Here is a 22,959-nt window from a genome sequence, read left to right on the forward strand (position 1 = left end):
CACACACACACACCTTGAATGAGTGTTTACAGTGTCAGGGTGAGCAGCTTGTTCCATTTCCCAGCATGCTTCACTCCCTGGGAATAAAAGAAAAGAAATGTCTGCCATACGAGGAACATGGCAGAGGGGCTGAGAGATGAAACCACGCCCACTTCTGTATCACGAAAGCCTCGACCAGACGGCAACCTCTGTGAGGCCGAGGCTTCACGTGTTAAAGCTGCATTCTCTCTAGTGTCCACCAGGGGGCGACTCCTCTGGTTGTATAGAAGTCTAGTCTAAAATGACTCTACTTCTCTCTTGATTTATTCCCTCAGTAAACATTGTAAACATGAGTTTATGGTCTCAATCTCTAGTTTACAGTCTTCTTCAATACAGCATGATGTTCATTTAGAACATTATGCTCCATTTAGAGTCAAACAGACCATAAAGCAGGGGATGATTTAGGGGCGGGGCTACACGCTGATTGACAGGTCTCTACCACGGTGTTGTCCGGTCTGGGAGTTGTTGTGTTTTCGTCTCTACAACTTTAACCCTTTAATATGATATTAGAGATGAATTATGAGCCGTTAACACTACCTCTAATACATCATTAAAACCGTTTCTGGGACGGTGACAAAAAAAAAAATTCCTTGTAGACCAGCTGCTATAATTTAACAACAAATGTATCCGTGTCTGTTGATATGGATCATCAACGATCAGCGGCAAAGAAAAACGCGATCGTGGATTTCTAAAAGTTCTATTTTCTCCCTTTTTTTTTCTTTGGTGCCGATCCGATCCGCGAGCTTTACGATCCGTTCCGCCCGTACTTTAAACGAGCAGGACCTCTTTAACTGTGTTTCCAGCTCTAATGGAGGGGCTCCAACGCCAAACAACGTCCCAACAGAGCAGTAGTCCTCGCTGACAACGTACAGAACTTCTTCTCCAGACAGGAACACGGATGGAGGACCAACTGGCGGTCATTCCTTCTTCTTCTTCTTCTTCTTCTTCTTCTTCTCCCCTCATGTTGTGCTGTGATTTGTTTCCACCGTGCGCTCCAAGAACATTTTCTCTATTTAATTGCATCAAAAAAAGGGAAAATATCAAGGAGCTCAGAGCCCCAGTGGTCTCAATAGAGGACCACAAATTACAACCCTGATCTTCTCTCAAGACGTGCGTACATCAGGAACCCACCGACTCACTTCACAACACCATCTGTCTCCTGGGAGGAGAATGGAGTCCTTGTATTGGCATTTGGATCTTTATCAACGGGCCCGGAATGATTCACATGATTCCCATGTAGACGGTCTTTAGTCCTTCTTCTCCACATCAGCTTCATGGTTCAACATCAAAGCAGAGTCCAGCTGGACCAGCGGGCCGAAACAAGGCCTGTCCAATCCATCACACACACACACACACACACACACACACACACACACACACAGACACACACACACACACACGTAACTGTATCATCCAGCGGATCCAGTTGTCGTCTTCGCTCCTCACACCTGTTGCTCCTCACACGTCGTCTTTGTTGGGATCAGAGAAGCTTGAAGATGATTTTAACGCTGTTGCACAGAACTCCCCCCCCCCCCCCCCCAAAAAAGAAAAAAAAAACACCAAACAGCTCTTCATTCTGTGTGAACTCACGTTTGTGCGTTTTACCGTTAAAAAAGGATCCACATGAAGTTATGAAGTTAGTAATTATTAAAACTAAAAGGCCGTGATCGCCATCTAGTGGAGGAGAGAGAGAGGTGAAACTGAAACGTTCTTCTCTTTTCTAGACATCGTATTTGAAGGACTTTTTAATTTTTCTCATGAATTATGAGGCTCGTTTGTCTGGAAAGTAGACGAGAGCAGCAGCAGGTGGTGTTGAATAAACAGGAAGTCAGAGACAGTTACTTCCTGTTAGATTCAATCTGTAGGCTACTTGTAGTTTCTTTTGTTTTGGGCATCTCTGACATGTGACTTTTTCTCCCGTGTGTTTTCAGGATTGCATGTGAACTCTGTTTATTGAAGTATTAAAAGTGTTGTTTTAAGTAAAACTTTAGAAAATACCTCTGATGTGTTCTAGACGTTTGAACAATTTACCACCACAAACCAAGACGACAACAAAACCTATTTACCAACAAAAATCATGATTTATTATTTAATAATACGAGGTCGACCCGTTAGTCACACTATATTATACTTTGATTATCTTCTAGCTAAATCCTGAATCACTCTTATAAAAGGTGAAGTGTTTCCATCTATGCAATACATTTTGGCAATAAATGTGTGTAAAACAGTCACATGGCAACTTATAGGAACCCACCACCAGAGGGCGCCACTGACACACACACACACACACACACACACACACACACACACACACACACACACACACACACACACACACACACACACACACACACACACACACACACACACACACACACACACACACACACACACCGTGGCGTTGAGTGTGTCCATACAGGAGAAGGTGTTTGTAACTCCTTCATCACTGTTCACCGCTCACCTTCAGCGTTCCTATTATTTCAGTCCGTTACGGTTCCGGCATCAAACCCACGGCTCTCAGAGGGGGGGGTGAGAGGGGGGGGGCTCAGTCCACCGCGACGCCGTCGGGCAGCTCCACCACCACCGGGTCGCAGTCGTCCAGGTCGGCCTCAAAGTCCCAGCGGAACTTCTTGGTGAGGTGAGCTTTGAACTTCTCCGCTCGCTTACGCAGAGTGACGTCCACAGCGGGCCCACCGGCGAACTGGAAGAAGTCCTGAGAGAGAAAGAAGAGATGTGATGACGTGAGCATCCTCAACAACAACAACAACAACAACAACAAGAATTTAAGCAATGCTTTGACATTTTACATTCTTTTTTCCCAAAACCATCTACAATGTGGTGCAGCTCTCCGTCTCTCTAAAACACTCTCGAGGACTCTCCCTCCACCTTTTCTCTCTCCTTCTCCCTCCCTCCCTCCATCTCACTCTCTCCATCTCCCTCTCCCCCATCTCTCCATCCATCTCCCTCTCTCTCTCTGCTGTCTTCTTATCCCTCTCTATCTATCTCCCTCTCCCCAGTCTCTCCCGCTCTTTCCATCTCCCTCTACCTCTCTCTCCTTCTCCCTCTTTTCTGTTTCTCTCCTTCTCCCTCCATCTCTCTCTCTCTCTCTCTCTCTCTCTCTCTCTCTCTCTCTCTCTCTCCCCATCTCCTTCTTCCTTCCTCCCTCCATCTCCCCCCCTCTCTCCCTTTTGTCTCTCTCCTTCTCCCTTCCCTCTGTTTGCCCCGTCTCTCCTTCTCTCCCCCCCTTATCTCCCTCTGCCCTGTCTCTTCTTCTCCCTGTCTCTCCTTCTCTCTGTTGTCTCCCTGTCCTCCCGATGAAGCTTCTCCTGTTAGACCCCTCCCGGTTTGTTTCCTTCACTTGTACTCAGAGACCCTGTGAAGTGAAGTGAAGACATTCTTCTTCTTCTCCTCCTCCTCCTCCTCTCTACCTGCAGCGTGGAGGTGAGGAAGTTGCTCTGAGACACGATGTCCACGAAGAAGTCTGGCGGTATCTCTCCCAGCTGGTGGTAGAGCACGGCGATGAGGCCGAGGTAGAGATCCTTACGCTTCCTCATCGCCTCCTCCGACCGGCAGAGAAGAGCCAGGAGGCTCTTCCAGTGCTCAAAGGCCTCGTACATGTTCCCTATCAGGAAGCACACGAAGGAGAACTGCAGCTCGCCTGAGAGGAGGAGGAGGAGGAGGAGGGGGGGAAGAAGAAGAGGGAGGAGGAGGGGAAGAAGAAGAGGGAGGAGGAGGAGGAGGAAGGGGGGGAAGAAGAGGGAGGAGGAGGAGGAGGAGGAGGAGGAGGAGGAGGGGAAGAAGAAGAGGGAGGAGGAGGAGCAGAAAGAGGAGAAGAAGAGGAGGAGGAGAAGAGGGAGGAGAAGAAGAAGAGGGAGGAGGAGGAGAAGAAAGAGGAGAAGAAGAGGAGGAGAAGAGGGAGGAGAAGAAGAAGAGGGAGGAGGAGAAGAAAAGGGAGGAGGAGGAAGAGGGAGGAGAAGAAGAAGAGGGAGGAGGAGAAGAAGAGGGAGGAGGAGAAGAAGAGGGAAGAGGAGAAGAAGAAGAAGAGGGAGGAGGAGGAAGAGGAAAAGAAAAAGAAGGAGAAGCAGCAGAAGGAGGAGGAGGAGGAGGAGGAGGAGGAGGAGGAGAAGAAGAAGAATTTAGGCAATGCTTTAAACCAAAACCATCTACAATGTGGTGCAGCTCTCCGTCTCTCTAAAACACTCTAGAGGATGAAGGAGAACTGCAGCTCAGCTGAGAGGAGACATAATCTAGTTTATTTAATGAATAAAATGGTCTAATATTAAAGATGTATACAATGTAATCAATGTTAATATTAAGATGTATAAAATGTAAGCGTGTTCTAATATTAAGAGAGTCTAACTCATACCGAGCAGGTTGAGAGGCTGCAGCTCGTGGTGCTTCTGCAGCACCGTCTCCAGGGCGTAGCTCTGGTCCAGGCTGCACTGGGTGATCTCGGCCGGCGTGGCCCCCGGAGGGTACTTCTTCTCGGGGATGACGGAGAAGCGCATCTCCGTGCCCTCCCTGGGCTTCATCCGGGGGAGTCTGTCCAGCCCCTCCTTCATGCTCCGGCACGCCGCGTCGTTCCTCGGCTGCTCCGCCCGGTCTTTGGTGTGTCGGAGCTGCACCTCGGGGATGACGTCGCTGAAGGCACAGATCCGACCCGAGAGGGGCTGCAGGCCGGTCGCCACCTCCTCGCTCAGCCGGTCGGTGAGCGACACCCACTTCCTCATCACCTCGTACGGGTACGGCCCCAGGAAGGGATCCAGGTCTCGCAGGGTCGCCCTGATCCGGCTCACCTCCTCCTCGCTCTGGGAGGCGGAGAAGTCCAGGTCCTCCTCTTTGGGGTCCCAGGTGGCCAGCAGGATGTCTCTGGGTTTCAGGGTGAGGAAGAGGCCCGTCTTTGGGCCCACTTCTCCTCCACAGTTGGGGGAGTTGACGGAGCAGTAGTGGAGGAAGTGCAGGCCCGGGGGGATCATCTTCACCCCCTTGAAGCGGGGACCCACCTGCCAGCTCTTGCAGTCGATGCCCAGCTCGGTGCCCTGAGGGACTCCCAGCAGCACCAGCGTGGCTCCCTCCTCAAACAGCCTCAGAGCCACATCCGGGTCCATGTCCACACTGTTCGCCATGTCCGCTGCTCGACTTACCCTTAATTATTGACAACAGACACGCGCTAAACGTCGCTTTCCAGAGTTTACACAGGTGTCATACAACTACGTCCGACCGTTAACGCGGAGTGATACTGCTTTTTTACAACTGTTTTGAATGGAAGCGGTTCATCCGGAAATAAAACGTTTAAACAGAAGTTTTTAAACGTACATTTAATTTAAATGTGTTTTGTTTTACCGCAACGACACCTCGCGTGGCTGCTTGTTGACGTTTCGTGTCGTTAGGAAGTCGTTTTGGTCCGCGCTGTGCAGCGTGTCTGCTGCTCCGGGCGGAAACAGTTCCGCGTTAGAAGTGTTCCGTTTCCGTAGCGACAACGGCTAAAAGACGTCTGTTTACTCGTCTCACTCCAAAAGATACGATTCACCTGATTAGAATATTAAATAAATACAACGTACAGTTTTTAATTTTAATTATGTCATCACAGTGATTTGCTCTGTTTTAGGCTATGACGTGTGACAGATGTTTGTTCTATTTATTTTTAATTAGTTCAGTATTATTTATTACTGTTATGTTTCTTTCCTTTTTGTGATATATTGTAAGCTGTGTGGTTTATGTACACTGATTGTGTTAATAAATATTTTTTAAGTACTATACAAAAATATTGTAGAAAAAACACCTATACCACCATCATTAATAATAATGAATACATATAATAATAAAATAATGTTACTTATAACAATATTCATATTATCATTATTGTTGATTTATCATTATATTTATTCTATTAATTAATATTATTATTTCTACAAGTCTATAATATTTTGTCATAATACTTATATACTTACTGAAACCTGTATCATTATAACTATGACAGTACCAGGACTTATGAGTAGTAATCAGACATTTATAAAAGTTTGTTTTATTGTACTGCATATGCTCCGAAACAGGAAAGACAGAAGAGCATTTCATGGGAATGCTGACTGACCGGTTTTACAAAGACAAAAAAAACAATTGTTACAACAAGAGAGACCTTTGGGAAAAAATGTGCATATTCTGAGAGTATTTGAATGCATTGGGGATATCTTTAGCTTATCTGTGGTTAACCATTCCATACGACAACGAGCAACGCCGACATGCAAAGTCCGGTGGAGTTTTTAACACACAAAACACTGAGAACTTGACAACAGTAAACATTGTATGTGGAGAAACAGCGAGTCATCGGATATGGAAATTCACTTGAAAGTAGCAGGAAGACGTGTTCTACTTTGAGAGCATAGAGACACTCTGAAGTTTCTGCCAGCAGGTGATCAGGGCCTTGATAACGCGGATCAACCTGATCTTCTTTCTCTTCTTTCCTCGTGTCTTCTGCACCGCTGAACAAGAGACCTTCTTCCCCTGAAAGAACAAAACAGAACAGATTTGTCATGCATCATATTTGAAGTATGAGCGAGGTGGTCGGGAGTGGGGTGTGGTGCGTCCTCACCAGATAATCCGGGCTGCAGTTGTGAACGATGAGCTGCTCCATGCTCGCCAGAGGCTTCTCCAGGTCAGACAGCCGCCTGCCGCTCCTCTGACACCTCGTCTGCTGAGTCATACCGTAGATGGACACCAGGATGCGACGTGTCTGCAGTGGAACAGCAGCACAGCGGGTTGAATGAAATGGGAAAACATTACGCTTCATAATCTCCTCGCAATCATCCTGTGGCACATGAACCCGTTAGAGTCCATTATCACTCTGTCCATGGTGCTGAACGTGCACACACTACAGCGCCATGTACCTTTGATGAGGGACAGGGGTCTCTCACTTTGGAGGTACTGGATGAGTCGGTCAAATTCTGCAAAACAAAATAAGCAAATATGGATTTGCATCAGTTTTACTGGTGCAGCGAAAACAGTTTGAAAACACTGAAACAGTGCAGCTGTTTATCACGGGGCACTCGAGCATTGCTCCCACATGTTTGATCACAACGGACTTGAATAAACTCAGAGTATATGTGAAAAAAAATCCTAAACAAATTATAGTATAGCATGTTGAAAAAAAATCATAAAATTGTCATAAACAAGTTATAATTGAGTATATTGAAAAAAATAACAAAAAATTCATAGCATAGAATATTAAAGAAATGTAAAGTGATAGTATAGTATGTCGAAAATAATCAGAAATAAGTTTTAGTTAAGTATATTGAAAATAAATCATACACAATTCATAGTATAGTATGTCAAAAAAATCCTGAAACATATTAATGGAGAAAATCAATCAAACAAACGGTCTTTATTAAATGCACACACGAGCAAAAGGCCTCATACCAGATTCTGCAGCTCAACCAGGACGACCTGTCTGTAGGAGCCCAGGATTTCTTTATAGTTACATCTACGTTTACCACAAGCGTCGGTCAGCAGGAGAACCACCAGGACACTACGGAGTAGAGCTCCGGTCAGACACTGAGAGAAACACAGAGGCGTTAGAACACATCATGCAAAACACAAACCCGGATCAACGAGGAGAGCGAACGTGAACCCGCAGGCTTCTTCTTCTTCTGCTTCTTCTTTTAATGCACCACATGACGTGAGTCCAGTGTGATTACAGACCCAACTCAAAGTACAGCAGTTGCGCATAGACTTCAGAGTCAGTGGCGCAACTTTCACTTAAGTCTCCAACATCAGCCCGTCTGTTGCGTAAAATACGCACCAGATGTCCCCCCCCCAAAAAAAAAACACCCCGCGCGCTCACCATTTATCATGATATGCTGCAGGATCCTCACACGAGCAAAGCCATCTCCATCCGCAGCACCGAAAGGAATTAGCCTCCTCCTGATCCGCGCGCGCGCATCGTCTGCAAACACTACACTTCCCTCGGGGCGGATAGGTGCTGCGCGGCGGCGGTGGCGGGTACACTTCCGATGTGGCCCTGCGCGGTTTCCAACATCACCAAAGTCCCCGCTGCTCCGGTTTCCGTCCCCGTCATGGATCGCTTGACGCCGCGCTTTGGATTTCACCAAACTCACAGCCGAAGAAAAGCAATCAATCACTCGCCTTCATCCTTTCGGTTTCGTCGGGCAGACAAAGACGTGATGCCGAGCGGGAGTTGTGTAATTTGGTACATGTGTTTTTATTAGATGTTTTGTATTGAACACAGTGGGTGCATTAGGGGATGGTGGACAGTGTGAGGCACACCAAACGTTATGGTGAAACATCCCATAATGCAGAAATAAAAAAAATAAAAAAAAGGTGGAAAGAAACCTCAAAACAAAGCAACCAAAAATGCTGAGCATGCGCTGCAGGATCAGTGTGGGAGCAGATCTGTGACATTCAGAGAACAGCAGCTGGTTATCTTCATACAACAGGACTCCTTTGGGAGAAACAGGAAATTGTGCAACAGACAGTTTCTTTGTTTATTGGGTGCTTTGCAAAGTATTGAAACATCTCAAGCGAGCTAGAAAAAAAAAAAAAAAAAGCAGATCATGAAGTTTATGTACAACTAAGACACACAGAGTCAAACGTGGAAATACAATTCATCAAACAACACAAAGGTGTTGACTAACAGCTGATCACCTGAAGAGTTTCTGTAAAAGGTAGATTTTGTACGTTCCTCTCCTTTAATGTCGAGCTCAAGTTTGTTTTACTTTTTTTTTTGTTTTTTACACAAAATTCACAATTACTGAAATGAAAATCTCGACACAAAATCAAAAATACATTTCAACTAATGTCAAAGTGAAAACAAATCAGTGCAATCATCCTAATTTAACAGAACACAAGACAAGTTTTGAACCCCTCTACTGTCACACACCATCACTGAAACTTTGCCGGACCGCCTGGTGCCGGATAGAAGCGGCCTTCACAGATTCTGTCAAACTGAATCGACAGCAAAACGCGCGCCGTCCGCCGATAGCTACTAGTAAACACGTACTTTGAGCGTAACGGAGGGAGCTGCAGGGTTCTAACGGCTGAAGATAGAAGACACTTTGTGTACCGGTGTTGTAGAAGATCCCGTCTCTTGTCTGGTCTGGACCGGACCTCTCTAAGTCTCGTCTTGGGTCTTGATACACTCTGGTCTTGGTCTCAGTTTAGCTGGTCTCGACTACAAACATCAGACGCCTGAAGAACAAAGCTGCACACTCTGCTCTGACGCAATCATTTAATTGGCGAGTCTGTAAATCAACATTTTGGAGCCCAGGTTGATTTACCGACTCATGACTCAGCAGAGGAGGAGTGTGTGTGTGTGTGTGTGTGTGTGTGTGTGTGTGTGTGTGTGTGTGTGTGTGTGTGTGTGTGTGTGTGGGTGTGTCTCTTTAGGAAAACACTCAAACAACCACCGTTACCTGGGTGACTCACCAGGTGCAGCTTTGCTCGTATGACATCTGAGCGAGCGTTTGCCAGAAGACGTGTGGGACTGAAGCCAAGAGGAAGAAGGAGACTGAAGGGTGTAAAGAAACCGTTGGACCGTCTCACTGGACGGTGCGTTTAAAGCCCAGAGGACGAGCTGCAGCCGGCGCAAAGTGTTCACTGACGTATTTTATATGGTAGAACAAAACGTTAAAAAGATCTCTTCAGCTTGAGTTAAACTGAACTTATTACAGGCATGTAAGCACAAAAATATATATATAAAAAAAAACACTTTAAGAAGAGGGAACAGGAAGTGAACAAATGCTGACTCACTTCCAGGTTTTGGGACTCTATCTTGTCCTGGAGTGACCGAGTCAAAAAAACTGCAGAACACAAACTCCTCCCTCCTCCCTCCTGTCTCCTTACTCACTTACAGTCAGTGGTTTTGAGTTATAAATTGCTTTGTTTTCACTTTGACATTAAATCACCATCCTCTGTTGACAAGAACACAAACCTTCTCTATTTAGACTCTATTTAGTAAAACAATAAACCTGAAGAAAGGGTGGGGTATGTGTGAGTACTTTGTATCCGGGTAGAGAACAGTCGAGTGTGTCCATAGCCGAGTCTTCCAGCTTCTTTTCAGTCCAAACACCCCCCCCCCCCCCCCCCCCCCGGTCTCAGAAGGTGTTCTTGATCTTGCCGGCCACCCCCGCTAGGATCTCTCCCGTCTTCTTCTGCCAGTTCAGGACGTGTTTGGACTCGGCGCACCACAGCTCTCCGTGTCGGGGCTCCGCGTTCTCGCAGCGCTTCCGCACCTCTTCCTGCTGCTCCTGAGGGGACACAAGGACGGGCGGCGAGGTCAGATCACATGTAAGGAGGCACCGTTAGCGGTGTGAGTGAAGACCATCTTCAGACGCTTACCTCTGTGCCGTGCTGCTGCTCAAACTTGTAGAAGAGAGCCCAAGCGTCTCCGAGGTCCGGCTCGATCTTCACCGTCCTGAGGAACCACTCTCTGGCTTTGTTGATCTTACGCTCACTCCAGAACAACCTAGTGCGCGAGGTTACATTGATAAAGTTAGTTAGAGTGCCGCTCTTTATTACCGAGCAAGAGCGCGGAGAGCGGTACAAAACGAGATGGTGTCGTACTTGGCTACAGCGAGCAGGACGTGGGGATCGTGTTCGCACTTCTTCAAAGCGTCCACACTCTTGGTCTTCCTCTGGGGCCGGGCCTCCAAAAACACCGCCTCAGCCCACAGGATACCTGGTAGGGAAGGAAAGAAACAGTTGAGTTTGAGATTACGGACATGTGTTGATTCCTCTCTGCAGGAGAGAGCGACGGGTGAATGAATGTCAGTCTGGTTTATGCAGTTTCCAGTCAGGTGGTTGACGCCGGTATAATAAAAGACAGATTATAAAGAAGTCAGCATTAATGTAAAACAAGCTGCTTTTCTGGGTTTCTGAAAAAAAGGGTTGAGAACACATCGTCACCTGAATTGGGACACTCCTGCAGAGCTTTGGCCATCAGAGTGTTGGAGATGTTCTTCAGTCCGGCACGGAACTCCAGCCTCACCGACTCCAGCCTGGTGAAGGAGATCATTTAGAAACACAAGTGGCATTTTCATAATGTTTAAGATCGATTCCAATTTGGGTTTCTGTGCTGTATTCAAACAAGTTGACCCTTCGCTAAATCCCGCCCCTTGAAGAAAGACTGGCCAATCATAGCCTAGCTTCGGCGTGCTCCGCCCCCTTTTTTTTGCCAACAACTAATCCAGTAGCTTCGGCAGCTTGACGGAGTAGCAGACCGAGGAGGCTGGGCTTAGCGAAGGGTCAATTATCTACACACAGACACGCCCACTTCGCCGTGCGCCTTCCTCACCACAGCTCGGGGCTCTGGGGGTTCTTGAGTCGGGCCTTCTCCAGGATCGCTCTGGCTCTGGTCAGCTGTCCCACTCGCTCTTCCAGACGAGACAGCAGCAACCACAGGCCACTCGAGTGGGGACACTTCTTCAACTACGGCAACAAACAAACAATTAATTCACCGCTTCATCAAAACACTTTAAAGTCCATTACAAAGGACTGAACAAACCCTCACCCCTTGGTTGTAGGCCTCTCTGGCCTTGTCCATGTTCTCACACTGCTCCTCTATCTGGCCCCTCATCATCCAGAGTTTGGGGAAGTCCTCGTAGTGCTTCAGGGCCTCGGTGCACAGCTCCTGGGCAGCTTCAATGTTCCCCAACACCCACTCCAACTTCACAGACTTCATGAATACCTGTAGCAGTAAAAACACACACACAAGCTTTTCAGCCAGGAACTAATAGCTTATCGTATTCTCACTAAAATACTAATCTTGTCGCCCCCGATTATGCAACGTAAACACCGTACCAGCTTTCACACGAAGAAATGACAGACCTTCCAAGGGCGTGGCCTGAACGCTGCAGTGTTGTTATCTGACGGAACGATCAGCGCACTAACTAGGGCTCTCTCAGTCGTATCCGTCAGCAGATACAACGGCGTTAACTCACGGAGAGCGTAGCCAGGTCAGCCGAGAGAGCGATCGTTCAAGAGCGCCGCTGACGGCGTCTGTCAACCCGCGAGGTGACGAGGAGTAGAAACCCGGCAAGCCTGAACCCGAGAGAGACGGCGTGTTTGTAGAGGATATCTGAAGTGCAATAATACACTTGATTTACTGTGAAACGCTGGCTTTAAAAGCAGGGGAAGATAATCAAAACACCATCACAACGTGGGTCACAGCTTGATTTGTGCGGATTTCTCACACACACACACACACACACACACACACACACACACACACACACACACACACACACACACACACACACACACACACACACACACACACACACACACACACATCCCTGTACCTCTATCTTTGTGAGGACCCTCGTTGACATACTGGATTACCTTGACCCTTAAGCTAAAGGCCCCGACACACTCCTGTGGCTCTATTCTTTGCCGAATCGGCAACGGGTCCTTCGGTGAGTATAAAACAAAGCTTTACTTCCTCTCACACAGGCGCATGAGCATAGCATGTGCTAGTTAGCCGTTGGCTTTAGCCTTTGCGATGTGTTCAAGTGCAACTTTTTTGGGCCAAGACACAGGCAGTTCTTTGATGTCACTTTGGCGTGTCTGGGAACTTCAACCTTTACCCGAACAAATAATGAATCCTAGCCTGAACCCAGCGAGTCTTGAGCCTCAAAACAGGCCGTTGAAGAAGGGAGGACATTCTGTCGGTTAAAGAAGTGTTTTCGGTCCTCACTATGAAGTACTAGACACACACTCACCCTGGCCGTCGGGGCACTGCTGCGGGCCTTGGCCAGCAGTCGACGGGCTCTTTCGTACTCGTTATTCTCAGACTCCAGCTTGACAGCAGCGAGCCAGATCTCCTCACTGTTTGGGTTAGCCTACGGGGGGGAAACCAAAAAGAAGAGTTAGACACAGGTCTGCATGGATGCTACGTGAACAATCACAGTCTGCATCCTCATCATCATCATCATCATCACCTGGAAGGCCAGAGCGAGGATACTTCTGGCGGCAGGTACGTCCTCAGCCAGCCACTTGGACTTGGCCCCCATCAGCCACAGGACCTCTGCTTTGGGACAGTGAGCCACGGCCCTCTGGAGCAGGGCCTCCAAAGACTCCCTGAGAGATGACACACGGAGGGTAAAGAAGTTAACAACTGAAAGACACGAGTTCAGCTTTGGACTACGACACTTTAAGAAAGCATATGTGGTCACCTGGTGCCGTTATTTTTCTCAAAGTAGGCGGCTCTGAGCCAGACGCTCTTTTTACTGGGGAACACCTGCAGAGCATGGGCGTAGATGGCTCTGGCACACTCCAGCGCTCCGTGGGACACACACTGAAACGCAACACACAAGCATCTCAGTTCAGTTAAACCCCGACAGGAGAAACTTTTTAATAGTTTTGAGGGACTTTTTTTTTTTAAGCTCCTTTATCAGAGCAGGTACACAAGAGGAAAAAGCTGCATGAACAACAGACGACACAAAACACCAAAAAATGGACTTAAAATATGGACAAATGGGCCGACGGTGAAGTCCAGAAGTTAACTCGTTCGTGAGCAAAGAACCAGCGAGAGCAGCCGCTCGGCGAGCTAGCCCAGTAGCACAAATGCTAACGCTAACCCCATGGCACGAAGGTGTGTGCTTTCTTGTGTTTCAACGCGAGAGAGGCCTTGGTCAACTTGCGCCACTTCAGCGTTCCTGTCAGCGGTGTGAAAGCGAACAGAAGACAATCCCGTGACCCTATGTAGTTCTCTGGGGAAGCTCCCCAGAAACGTTTGGTCTGAAAACACCGAGAGTGAGAAGGTGAACGACCCTTCTAGGTGTCAGCACTCACACTATCTGAATCCTCCATCCATGTGTGTTTGCGATCCTCCTCCTCGATGCCGATCCCGATGACGGCCCTGATCACGGCCTGGCAGGTAGCCACGCTGCCCGCTTTGTCACACTCCTCTGCATCCTGCAAGACGAGAAGAAGAACGGAATTCGAGAGAGTTAAGGGAACGAACTACTGACCCCAGTACTGTGGGGGTAAACACAACATGTACGAGGAGTCATTTCAGAGAGCGTCTGTCGCTGGTGTTGTGGCGAGTGCACTGCCTTGATAAACCTGCTACAGTAACCATGTAACCACCAGGACAAGAGAAAAGGGTTTGCAGCAAAGGCCTGTGATTGCAAAACAACTGTGATCGGCACAAAAAAACACCAAAAAAACCCAAAATGTCAGTCACGGTGCTGGCTCGGGTTCTGTTGCAGCCAGATGAAATAGCTGAGGGCAGCTTTTGCCAAAATATGCTGGCTCGCTATCAAAGCTGACAAACGCATGACGCATTCTGTACTCCGTCAACACAGAGGTTTTAAAAAGGGAAAACCATAAAACCATTCCTTTATTAACTGCACAGGCTCATTCAGATCAGAGTGTTGATGAAGTCCCACGTTTTCATCAGCTGATCTTGATGGAAACTACAGGATTTACACCAACTTCTGTGAACATTACTGATGTTAGTTAAAGCACAAAACATCATTAACTTTAATGTAAAGGTTCTATGTACGAGTATTAATAAAGCAGCAAAATAGGAGTTTTCTATTTAGAGATATTGATTTGAGGAGTGCCTATGATTCACACGTTCCACATTCTATCTTAAGTGTGTCATGCAGTGTGTGACTCAGACTGGTCCTGTCTCGACTCGGTCTCGATACGCCCACAGTTCTGGAGGTCTCGACCACTTTCTCTTTCTCCGCGAAAACCCACCTGGATCCACTGCTCTCTGTTGATCTCCACGCCGTTGGCGCGCAGAGAGGTGATGGCTCGGTCGATGATCTTGTCCACCATCTGAGTGTTGAGGTTGGCCTCCTCCAGCTTGGCAGCGGTGATCCAGATGTGGCGATCGGTGGGGATGTTCTCTCGGGCTTTGTTCAGGACACGCCGGGCGTTCTCGTACGTCTCCAACCGGGCCAGAGCCAGCCACAGCTGGAGAGGACGGGCGAGGAAAAGTGAATTAGATGACGTCGTGGGTGCGGCGGCGGCTGTAATCTGTGGCAAATAAAGAGACGGCCGAGCGTTACCTCCACACTCGTCGGGCAACACTCCACAGCTCTGCTCAGCATGATCCTGGCGTCCTCCGGCTCCTCCAGCTCCACCGCCGTCTTCCACAGTCGAACGGACTTGGACACGTTCTCCAGGGCTAGACGGGTCACAAGCACACAGCTGTCATTTCACCGACACTTACCATGGCGGTTCCCTAAAGTAGGCAGAGCGGACATTTAAAGAGATATACACGTCTCAACATCGTTTCATGCATGTGTTGTATTAAATTCATAAATGAGACCAATTAAATGCATTTAGGCACATTCGTTTCAATTCCTCTCATCAATTAAACAATATACATTTACGCCGACACGCATCATCTACGGTGGTTCAAAAAAAAGGAAATGGAGACACTTTAGATTTCAGCGAACACACAAGCAATAAAAACAAACATTTCCTGCAACAGTAGCAGAGTTCAAAAGCGACCGAGTGGGAAGGCAGAGTGTCGAGTGTGTAACGGAGAAAAGGAGAGCAGAGGCAACTGAACATGTAGAGGCGGAGAGAGCTCTTCCACAGAGGAAGCTCCACATTAATCTCTGTCAGTCGGATATGCTGCTGGGAAATATAGCTGTGTGTGTGTGTGTGTGTGTGTGTGTGTGTGTGTGTGTGTGTGTGTGTGTGTGTGTGTACGTGTCGGGGCATTGACACCGTGCTTCAGATAGGGTGCCTGGCCTTTGACGAGAAGCCAGAACCGAACGCGGCTCTTGTTAAATGTTTAATCTTTACGAGACAACGGACAGATGGTGAGAGGTTTGGAATCAGTGTCTTCCTTTTGGCAGGGAAATCGGTATGTATTCATTTACTGAGAAGGCAAACAACACTCTCCTCGTAGCAACATAACAGCAACATATCTAATCACAACATCAACATGGAACCATATATATATATATATATATATATATATATATATATATATATATATTTATATTGATTATCTGGGAGCCTTACCCTTCCTGAGGACTCGTTTCTTGGCCCTGATGTCCGTCTCCAGCTCTGCAGCTCTGATGTAGATGCGGACGGACTGCGGCAGGTGGCGGACGGCCTGGGCGACCACAGCTTTGGCCGTGTCGCCGGGCTGAAGCCGGGCTGCCTCCAGCCACACATCCTCACTCTGAGGGGGGGGGGGGGGGACAAAGAGAAACTGTTACTTCAACAGGAGAGAAAGGACCTATTTCACCACTGAAACCAGACCGTAGCGGTGCAGCGGTTCGACGAGCACACGGTTCGGTAACCTACCTGCCTGCAAACCAACCCATCTACCTGCCATTCTAAAAGATGAACTATATTGTCCACCGTCCTTTACCTTCGGACACATCTCGGTGCCTTTCATGATCAGGTTCCTGGCCACCTGCAGTTTGCCGGTCACCTCCTCCAGCCTGGCGGAGGCGATCCAGGCCGGCGGGTGATGCGGGTTGGTCTCCCTCACCGACTTCAGCAGCAGGCGAGCCTTCTTGATGTCACTGGGGCGAGCGGAACCAAAAAGATAAGACCGTCAGACACGCATCGTATCAACACGAACACACCCCGCGAAGGACCGAAGTCACCGCCGTGTCTCTACCTGATGTCTCCGCCATGCGTGGGGATCATGGAGTTGAGGTCGGTCAAGTAGCCTTTAGGATCCACCACCGTCTGTCCGCTCACGGAGTCAGACACCTGAAGACCGATAAGAGGCGAGAGAAAACAATGAACCCCCGTGTATCTACATGGAGAGCATGAACGATGGAGAAGGACGATCGTCGGTTACCTGGCTGAGCCTCATGTCCATCAGCGTGTTCCTGGCCTGACCGATTTTCCTCATGTCCAGCTCTCCCGTGCCCGGCGTCATGCTTCCAGGGTACGGCGTGCTCAGACCTCCCAGCTAGAGAGGAGACACAGTGGTGATGGAGCGGAGCGTTATACGCTCTGTGAGAATAATGTTACGGCAAAAAGAAAGGCTTATGAAACACGGGCCTGGATCATATGACACCTTTCTCGGCAACGGAAACGATACCTGTGAAAAGTCTGAGTGGGAACAAGACTCTCATGCGCTGCAGGGCCGAACTATAGTGTGCACTGAATTCATGGTGATAATGAGAAATGTAAGAAGGCCTCATGATTGTAACCTCCACTAACCAGGTGTATTGCAGTTTACATCTTATTAGACATTTGTGTGGAATTGTCCTAATTCGCATATGAATTTGTGAATTATGGTCAAAAACGTGTTTTGTGACGTCACACAGATTCAGAGGGTGAAATCTAACGAGTTCCTCATTGAGCGCAAAGTGGACGTTTGTGCCAAATTTGAAGATGTCACGTTCACGAGACGGAAGTGAGGAAACGGCGATAAGTCGACTGAAAGAAAATTGAAATGCCAAAGTTGGTGAAATTCCCTTTCCCTTCATTTTGGTCTTAGTTAACGAACATTTCTCGTTGTTTCTTCAGTCAAAAGTCGTTTTTTATGACTTATTTCAAATAACCGTAGGAGCACATTTCTGCTAAACAATATTTAAAACGCTAAACAATATTTAAAACGCTAAACAATATTTAAAACATGTGTAATTCTTTGTGGAAACACTTTAACAGATTAAATCAACAACATTGATCAAAAACATTGCTACGATATTTTCCATACGGTGCAACCTAACTATGCAGAGAGATTACATGACTGAAGAATAAAAAGATAGGAGCATTAACGCCACAGTTGAAGGGACTTCCATGTTTCCAGTGAGATCTCCTGACTCCTGCTGGTGCACGCTGGAACTACACCGTGTGTTTTCAGCGATGTGAGTTCTGTGTGGTCGTCTGCAGTGCGTTGACGTATGTTTTTGCATGTTTGCATGTATACTGACCCCTTGCAGAGGGTCAACACTGGTGTGGTTCTCTCCGGTCTTCAGGTGTTTGGAGAAGAAGCTGTCGGGGACGGGGGTGAGCTTCTCGTAGCGGGGATTTCTCTGCCTCTTATTCCTGGCGTCTCCCACCTCGGGGATGCTCAGCCACTCCTCCTCTGACACCTCGGCCAACTTTCTCTGTGAAGAGACGGAAAAAGAGGGAATGAAGAATCAGCTGCAGTGGCCACGTCTGGCCTTTCTTTTTGCATCCGTCTCAAAGTACTTACAAGAAACAGCTGTTACGGAAAACAAAGCGGGACAGATTAAAGTGAAGGTAAGACAGAACTGTTACGTAAACAAGTAGTGAGAGATGTGAACCGACTTGGAATGTCAGAAATGTTGAAACTTCTCTCTGATCACAGGATCATTTTAAGTGCTACAATGTGTGTAAAGGTTGAAAAATAAAACCATTTGTCCTCACTTTTTTGTTGTTGTTATTGGTGAAGCAATGTGACAATAACATAAAGCAGTTAGGAACTTTTTATTTGTGCGTTTGGGAAGATGGTTGTACGCACAACAGTGACAAAATCTTATATGTTCGTAAAATGTTAAGAGACGGGTGTAAGAAAAGGAAAATATAATGTGAGCAAAGGTTGAAAAGAAAGGCAACAGTGTTGCAAATCATTCAATACCGTACCTTTAGATCTGAAAACTGTTGCTGGATTTTGGGTCGCTCCATACGGTATTTCTCAATTTCTTCCTTTTCTCTCAGCTCCCTGAGAATAAACAGCACAGCATTCAGAACAACGCTCACATGTAGCATCAGGTGAGCAGGACGTCACACAAACCCCAGAGAATACTAATTTAATAGTGACCTTCTTTCTTTGCGTCTTTCATCCATCCTCTTGTCCAGTGCTGCGTATATAGCATCTGCTTCTTCATCATCTTTCTCATAGGGCCCGCTGGAGAACAAGCTACCTGCATATCCATTAAACTATAAGACAAAAAAAAAAGAAGCAAAATGATGAAATTAGAATGAAGAAATTATCATAAACAGAGATGTTGTCTGGTCAACTTTAACTCTTGAGTGGATGGATTAAGTCCTTGCAAATGTTAACATTAAATTAAAGGCAGACAGTCCAATCATAAGCACCTCGTCATAATTTGTGTCGTTCAGATCTTCTTCTTCGTCTTCGTTCTTCTTCATTTGGTCCCCGACCGTCCTCTTCCCTGGCGGAGCGTGTCGGTCGTCCACCGGATCGTTGGCATCACGAGCAGGACCGATGTCAGATCGGGTGGTGAAACCAGTTGCACTAAAGAGGAGCAATGCATTTGACATTTTGCTCAACTAAACCTGGGTAAACTTGCGATGGGTATTCACTGAGATATTCATCTAAATTCACAACCAGCTGATGGATTTTCTTTTAGACGGTATCTCACGCTGCCTTGTCACTTGTCGAGTTTGCCAGCAAGACACTATTAACGTTAGTTATGTGACCAACACAGGTGTTCACGTTCCACAACAAATGCATGGTCAGAAATAAATAGAAGTTAATCATTTAAGTGCCTGCCACTTTTTAAATTAGTTTATTTTGACACTACGAGGAGGATAACAAATTGATAATCCATTGATAATAACATATTTATTATATTTATTTATATAGCACATTACATACAGACTATGTAGCTCAAAGTGTTGCACATTTAACAAATACATTTTTACAGATAAAATAAATAAAAGTGGCAGGAAGAAAGTATGTATTTTGCACTTACATTGTAAGTGTAATTTATTACTTTTAAGAGATAAAGAATGGAAAACATTTTAAATGTTTTTTTTAATAAATAAATTAAACAGTTAGCTGAACAAACTTCATCTAACAGACATCACCTAGCTCACTGTCTAGCTGAAGAGCTACTGAGAGTTAGCATGCTAACTAGGCATGTTAGCGTACCCTCTCACTGGCTAGCTAAAGAGCTACTGAGAGTTAGCATGCTCAGCTAGGCATGTTAGCTGAACAAACTTCATCTAACAGACATCACCTAGCCTACTGGCTAAGTGAAGAGCTACTGAGAGTTAGCATGCTAAGCTAGCCACGTTAGCTTACCCTCTACCCAGACCGGGCACGTAGCCCAGCGGAGCGGGCATCCCCAGAAACGGCTTCTTCTTCTTCCCCATGAGCGGAGAGGCGATGGGTAGTGCCGGGAGGCTGCCGCCGACCCCCGCGGCCCCGGGGCCTCCCGCAGACGACTTGGAGACAATTTTAGGTCCTTGTTTTACTGCCGCCATCGTTTCGCTTCTCCGACGACGACGAGGAGGCTAACTGCCGGATAAACAACAGTCGCACTTCCGTTAGCGGCGGACGGCGACCCCTTGTGCGCGTGTCTACGTGTCCGTTGGTGTTTGTCACAGCGCCCCCCACAGGACAGGCGGGTTTCTGTTTATTTACACTAATCTCATAAAATAAGATAAAATAGGATAATCCTTTATTAGTCCCGCAGTGGGAAAATGTGCAGGAATAGAGAGTAAAAAACAAGATCAAAACAACTATGATAAATAAGCAATAGTAATAAAACAGTAAAGAATATTAAATATAAAATAAGTAAAAAAGTAAAACATCCACAATAACTCAAATATTATATATAGGCAGAATAATTGTTGTGTTGCCATATTATATATACAGACAGTTGTAATGTTATATATACACAGACAGAATAATTGTATTGCACAGTGTATATATACACAGTATATACAGTGTCTATATACACTCATGATATTCATTTAGATCTAAATGGTTGACGTGAATCGTGAAATGTGCTCATTTCCCCACGCCTCACAATGTAACTGTTTCATTTTTTGACTTCTGTAGGATATTTGTCATGTTCGTGCTAATATCAGTTTTCCAGGGAAGCCACATGAGGGCGCTACACCCTGACAAATAACAGGCCTATTAAACTACTGCTATCAATCACATTAGAAGCTAGCCCTGTAAGCTTCATAGATTAGTAATCCTAATGAGCCTTTTTACGGTGAGTGCATTGCCTGAACTAACATCACGATGTGTTTGCATAAGGTACTCCCAGAAAGTTCAACTTAATTAATTTGGATGGGCATAATTTTGGAAAGTCTTTCTTTTATATTTGGGATACTTTATTGTAATATTCTCACAATCTTCTTAAGGGCATTCATGCACATTTCAAAGGCGTATACAATAGGCCTGTTCATTATTTATTTTTTAAATAGTAATCAGCGTAATACTCTCTTTGTGCATTTTATGAGACTATTTAATTTCCTCCCTTGTCATGAATGGACCCTGCGACCCCAATCACAGCACATATGACACCGCTGGCATTTGTTTGAATAGACAACAAGGCCCCTGAAGGTTGCATGTTGCTCAATTCAAATGAACCTTCCCATTCTTCTTAATGTCAGGGCTTTTTCACAGGGCTTTTCAAAAGGGATCCGTATTCTACAGTCACAGCAGGTTTTACTGGGCCCTCACTGAAGCAGGCTCTGGTGCTCAGCAAAAGTAGGGAATAAAACAGTAGTAGAATTCAGTCTTAAAGAGGATGTTTGGAGTGGATTCAGCCATTCATGAAGGGATTTTAGAGTAAATCTGGACATGTGTATGCGTTACAACTCTTGCACGATGAGTGAAAAGCATCCATGTTGGAGAATCTATGTTTCAAACATTAGACTGCAGTAAAGGTAATCACGTTCTAACGCGACACTTCTCGGGTTTCATCCCTTGAGACGGAGTGAGGCCATACATCAATTAATCAGAATCACGTTCTAACTCTGATCCTCGGCCGGACCTTTACATCGTTTCTTCACTTACATCGCCTGGAGGGCAGACGTTATTTCTCCCCCGGGAGAAGGACGTGATGATGGAAATGGACCGTCAGATACATTAGAGGACGTACAGCTCCCACGGCTGAAGACCGCTTTAAAACACGAAGCTCAACCCGAGCATTCATGTCATCTCTAACGCCCAGCCTCTTTCACTGTCCTGTGACTATTTTCATTTCACTTGAATTATCTTTACGATCACATCTAGCGTGAAGCGCAGCTTGAATTCACATCGTATGTTCTGTAAGGAAAGACAGTAAACCAAACCCCAGATGATGTGTGTGTGTGTGTGTGTGTGTGTGTGTGTGTGTGTGTGTGTGTGTGTGTGTGTGTGTGTGTGTGTGTGTGTGTGTGTGTGATCATCGCGCTGACCCCACGGATGAGTGATCCAGGTCAGTCTCATCCGTGATAAATAAATCATTAGTGATGCTGACCAACGTTAACGCGGAGAACATCCTTCACATTCTGGTCCACGCACACGTAGAGTCCACTGTCTAAGCATGGGCTTCATTTAGTCTCCACACTGTCCACAAATGGCTAAAATAGGAGTTCTTCGGTTACAAAAGTGTTTCCTGATCCACCAACCCCCACCACACACACACACACACACACACACACACACACACACACACACACGGTACAAATCTGCAACTGTGGAGGCAGTGGCAGCAGAAGATAGCTTCTCGGGATGTGCTATCTGTTTGGGTCGTGAAGGCTGACTGAGTATCCGTGGTCCTACCAAAAGATCGAGCCACAGTCATTCATTTTCATGTGCTGCCATCAACATTTTGGCCAAAAAGCTTCCTGTAAACGCAGCTGTGAGCTGGAAAACAACAACCGGTTAACCTGCATCACAGACAACTTGTAATCATGACACAGCGGACTAAAAGGGACTGCGGTCAATGAAATCACATACTTTTGTTTCCAACATAAAAGCAAGTGATCTTAATTGACGCTGGGTTTTTGATTGACAGTCTATTTGAAGATTATTATTATGCTGAAGGCAAAAAAAACCAACCACATCATTTCCTTCTCTAAGAATAATCCATCAGTGAGGTTTGTCTATGTGAGCACAGCTGAACAACAGTCATTTAATTGCTAAGCCTTTTTTTTTTTTTGTTTCTTTTTAACAAAGACTAATCACTTCATTTGGATAGAATTGCATTTTGGATGAGAGATATTCACAGAAATAATATCCCTCATTTCGTGAAT

General features: G+C 46.4%; 2 protein-coding genes across 2 annotated transcripts; both read right to left on the reverse strand.

Moving 5' to 3' along the window:
* Positions 1 to 2,081: 2,081 nt before the first annotated feature.
* aar2 (AAR2 splicing factor) lies at positions 2,082 to 5,461 on the reverse strand. Its single transcript, XM_068719237.1, has 3 exons — positions 4,406 to 5,461; positions 3,468 to 3,697; positions 2,082 to 2,752 (listed from the first exon to the last, which is right to left on the reverse strand). The coding sequence occupies exons 1-3, from the start codon at positions 5,163 to 5,165 to the stop codon at positions 2,585 to 2,587; spliced, it is 1,158 nt and encodes a 385-aa protein (XP_068575338.1). The 5' UTR covers positions 5,166 to 5,461; the 3' UTR covers positions 2,082 to 2,584.
* Positions 5,462 to 6,044: 583 nt separating this feature from the next.
* Positions 6,045 to 20,216, reverse strand: prpf6 (PRP6 pre-mRNA processing factor 6 homolog (S. cerevisiae)). The gene is made up of 25 exons (XM_068719236.1): positions 20,006 to 20,216; positions 19,054 to 19,213; positions 18,776 to 18,894; positions 18,598 to 18,676; positions 17,922 to 18,098; positions 16,838 to 16,951; positions 16,652 to 16,746; positions 16,397 to 16,553; positions 16,042 to 16,204; positions 15,072 to 15,190; positions 14,758 to 14,976; positions 13,843 to 13,965; positions 13,224 to 13,345; positions 12,990 to 13,128; positions 12,771 to 12,890; positions 11,561 to 11,737; positions 11,345 to 11,478; positions 10,957 to 11,048; positions 10,615 to 10,729; positions 10,390 to 10,516; positions 7,877 to 10,298; positions 7,453 to 7,587; positions 6,924 to 6,980; positions 6,629 to 6,769; positions 6,045 to 6,540 (listed from the first exon to the last, which is right to left on the reverse strand). Exons 1-21 carry the CDS (start codon positions 20,185 to 20,187, stop codon positions 10,146 to 10,148), a joined length of 2,886 nt encoding a protein of 961 aa, XP_068575337.1. The 5' UTR covers positions 20,188 to 20,216; the 3' UTR covers positions 6,045 to 6,540; positions 6,629 to 6,769; positions 6,924 to 6,980; positions 7,453 to 7,587; positions 7,877 to 10,145.
* Between the last annotated feature and the right edge of the window lie 2,743 nt (positions 20,217 to 22,959).

Source organism: Cebidichthys violaceus, unplaced genomic scaffold, assembly GCF_023349555.1.
Source record: "Cebidichthys violaceus isolate CVI_PGR_0920_01 unplaced genomic scaffold, fCebVio1.0.p SCAF_239, whole genome shotgun sequence".
NCBI classification, from domain to species: Eukaryota; Metazoa; Chordata; class Actinopteri; order Perciformes; family Stichaeidae; genus Cebidichthys; species Cebidichthys violaceus.

Coding starts and splice junctions, on each gene's coding strand:
- prpf6 (XM_068719236.1), bottom strand. CDS start 20,187: ATGGCGGCAGTAAAACAAGGACCTAAAATTGTCTCCAAGTCGTCTGCG. Junction 16,747..16,837: donor TGGACATGAGGCTCAGCCAG/GTAACCGACGAT, acceptor ATCGGTCTTCAG/GTGTCTGACTCCGTGAGCGG. Junction 12,891..12,989: donor TCCTCGCTCTGGCCTTCCAG/GTGATGATGATG, acceptor TCCCCCCCGTAG/GCTAACCCAAACAGTGAGGA.
- aar2 (XM_068719237.1), bottom strand. CDS start 5,165: ATGGCGAACAGTGTGGACATGGACCCGGATGTGGCTCTGAGGCTGTTT. Junction 3,698..4,405: donor GCAGCCTCTCAACCTGCTCG/GTATGAGTTAGA, acceptor TCCTCCTCTCAG/GCGAGCTGCAGTTCTCCTTC. Junction 2,753..3,467: donor TCCTCACCTCCACGCTGCAG/GTAGAGAGGAGG, acceptor TTTCTCTCTCAG/GACTTCTTCCAGTTCGCCGG.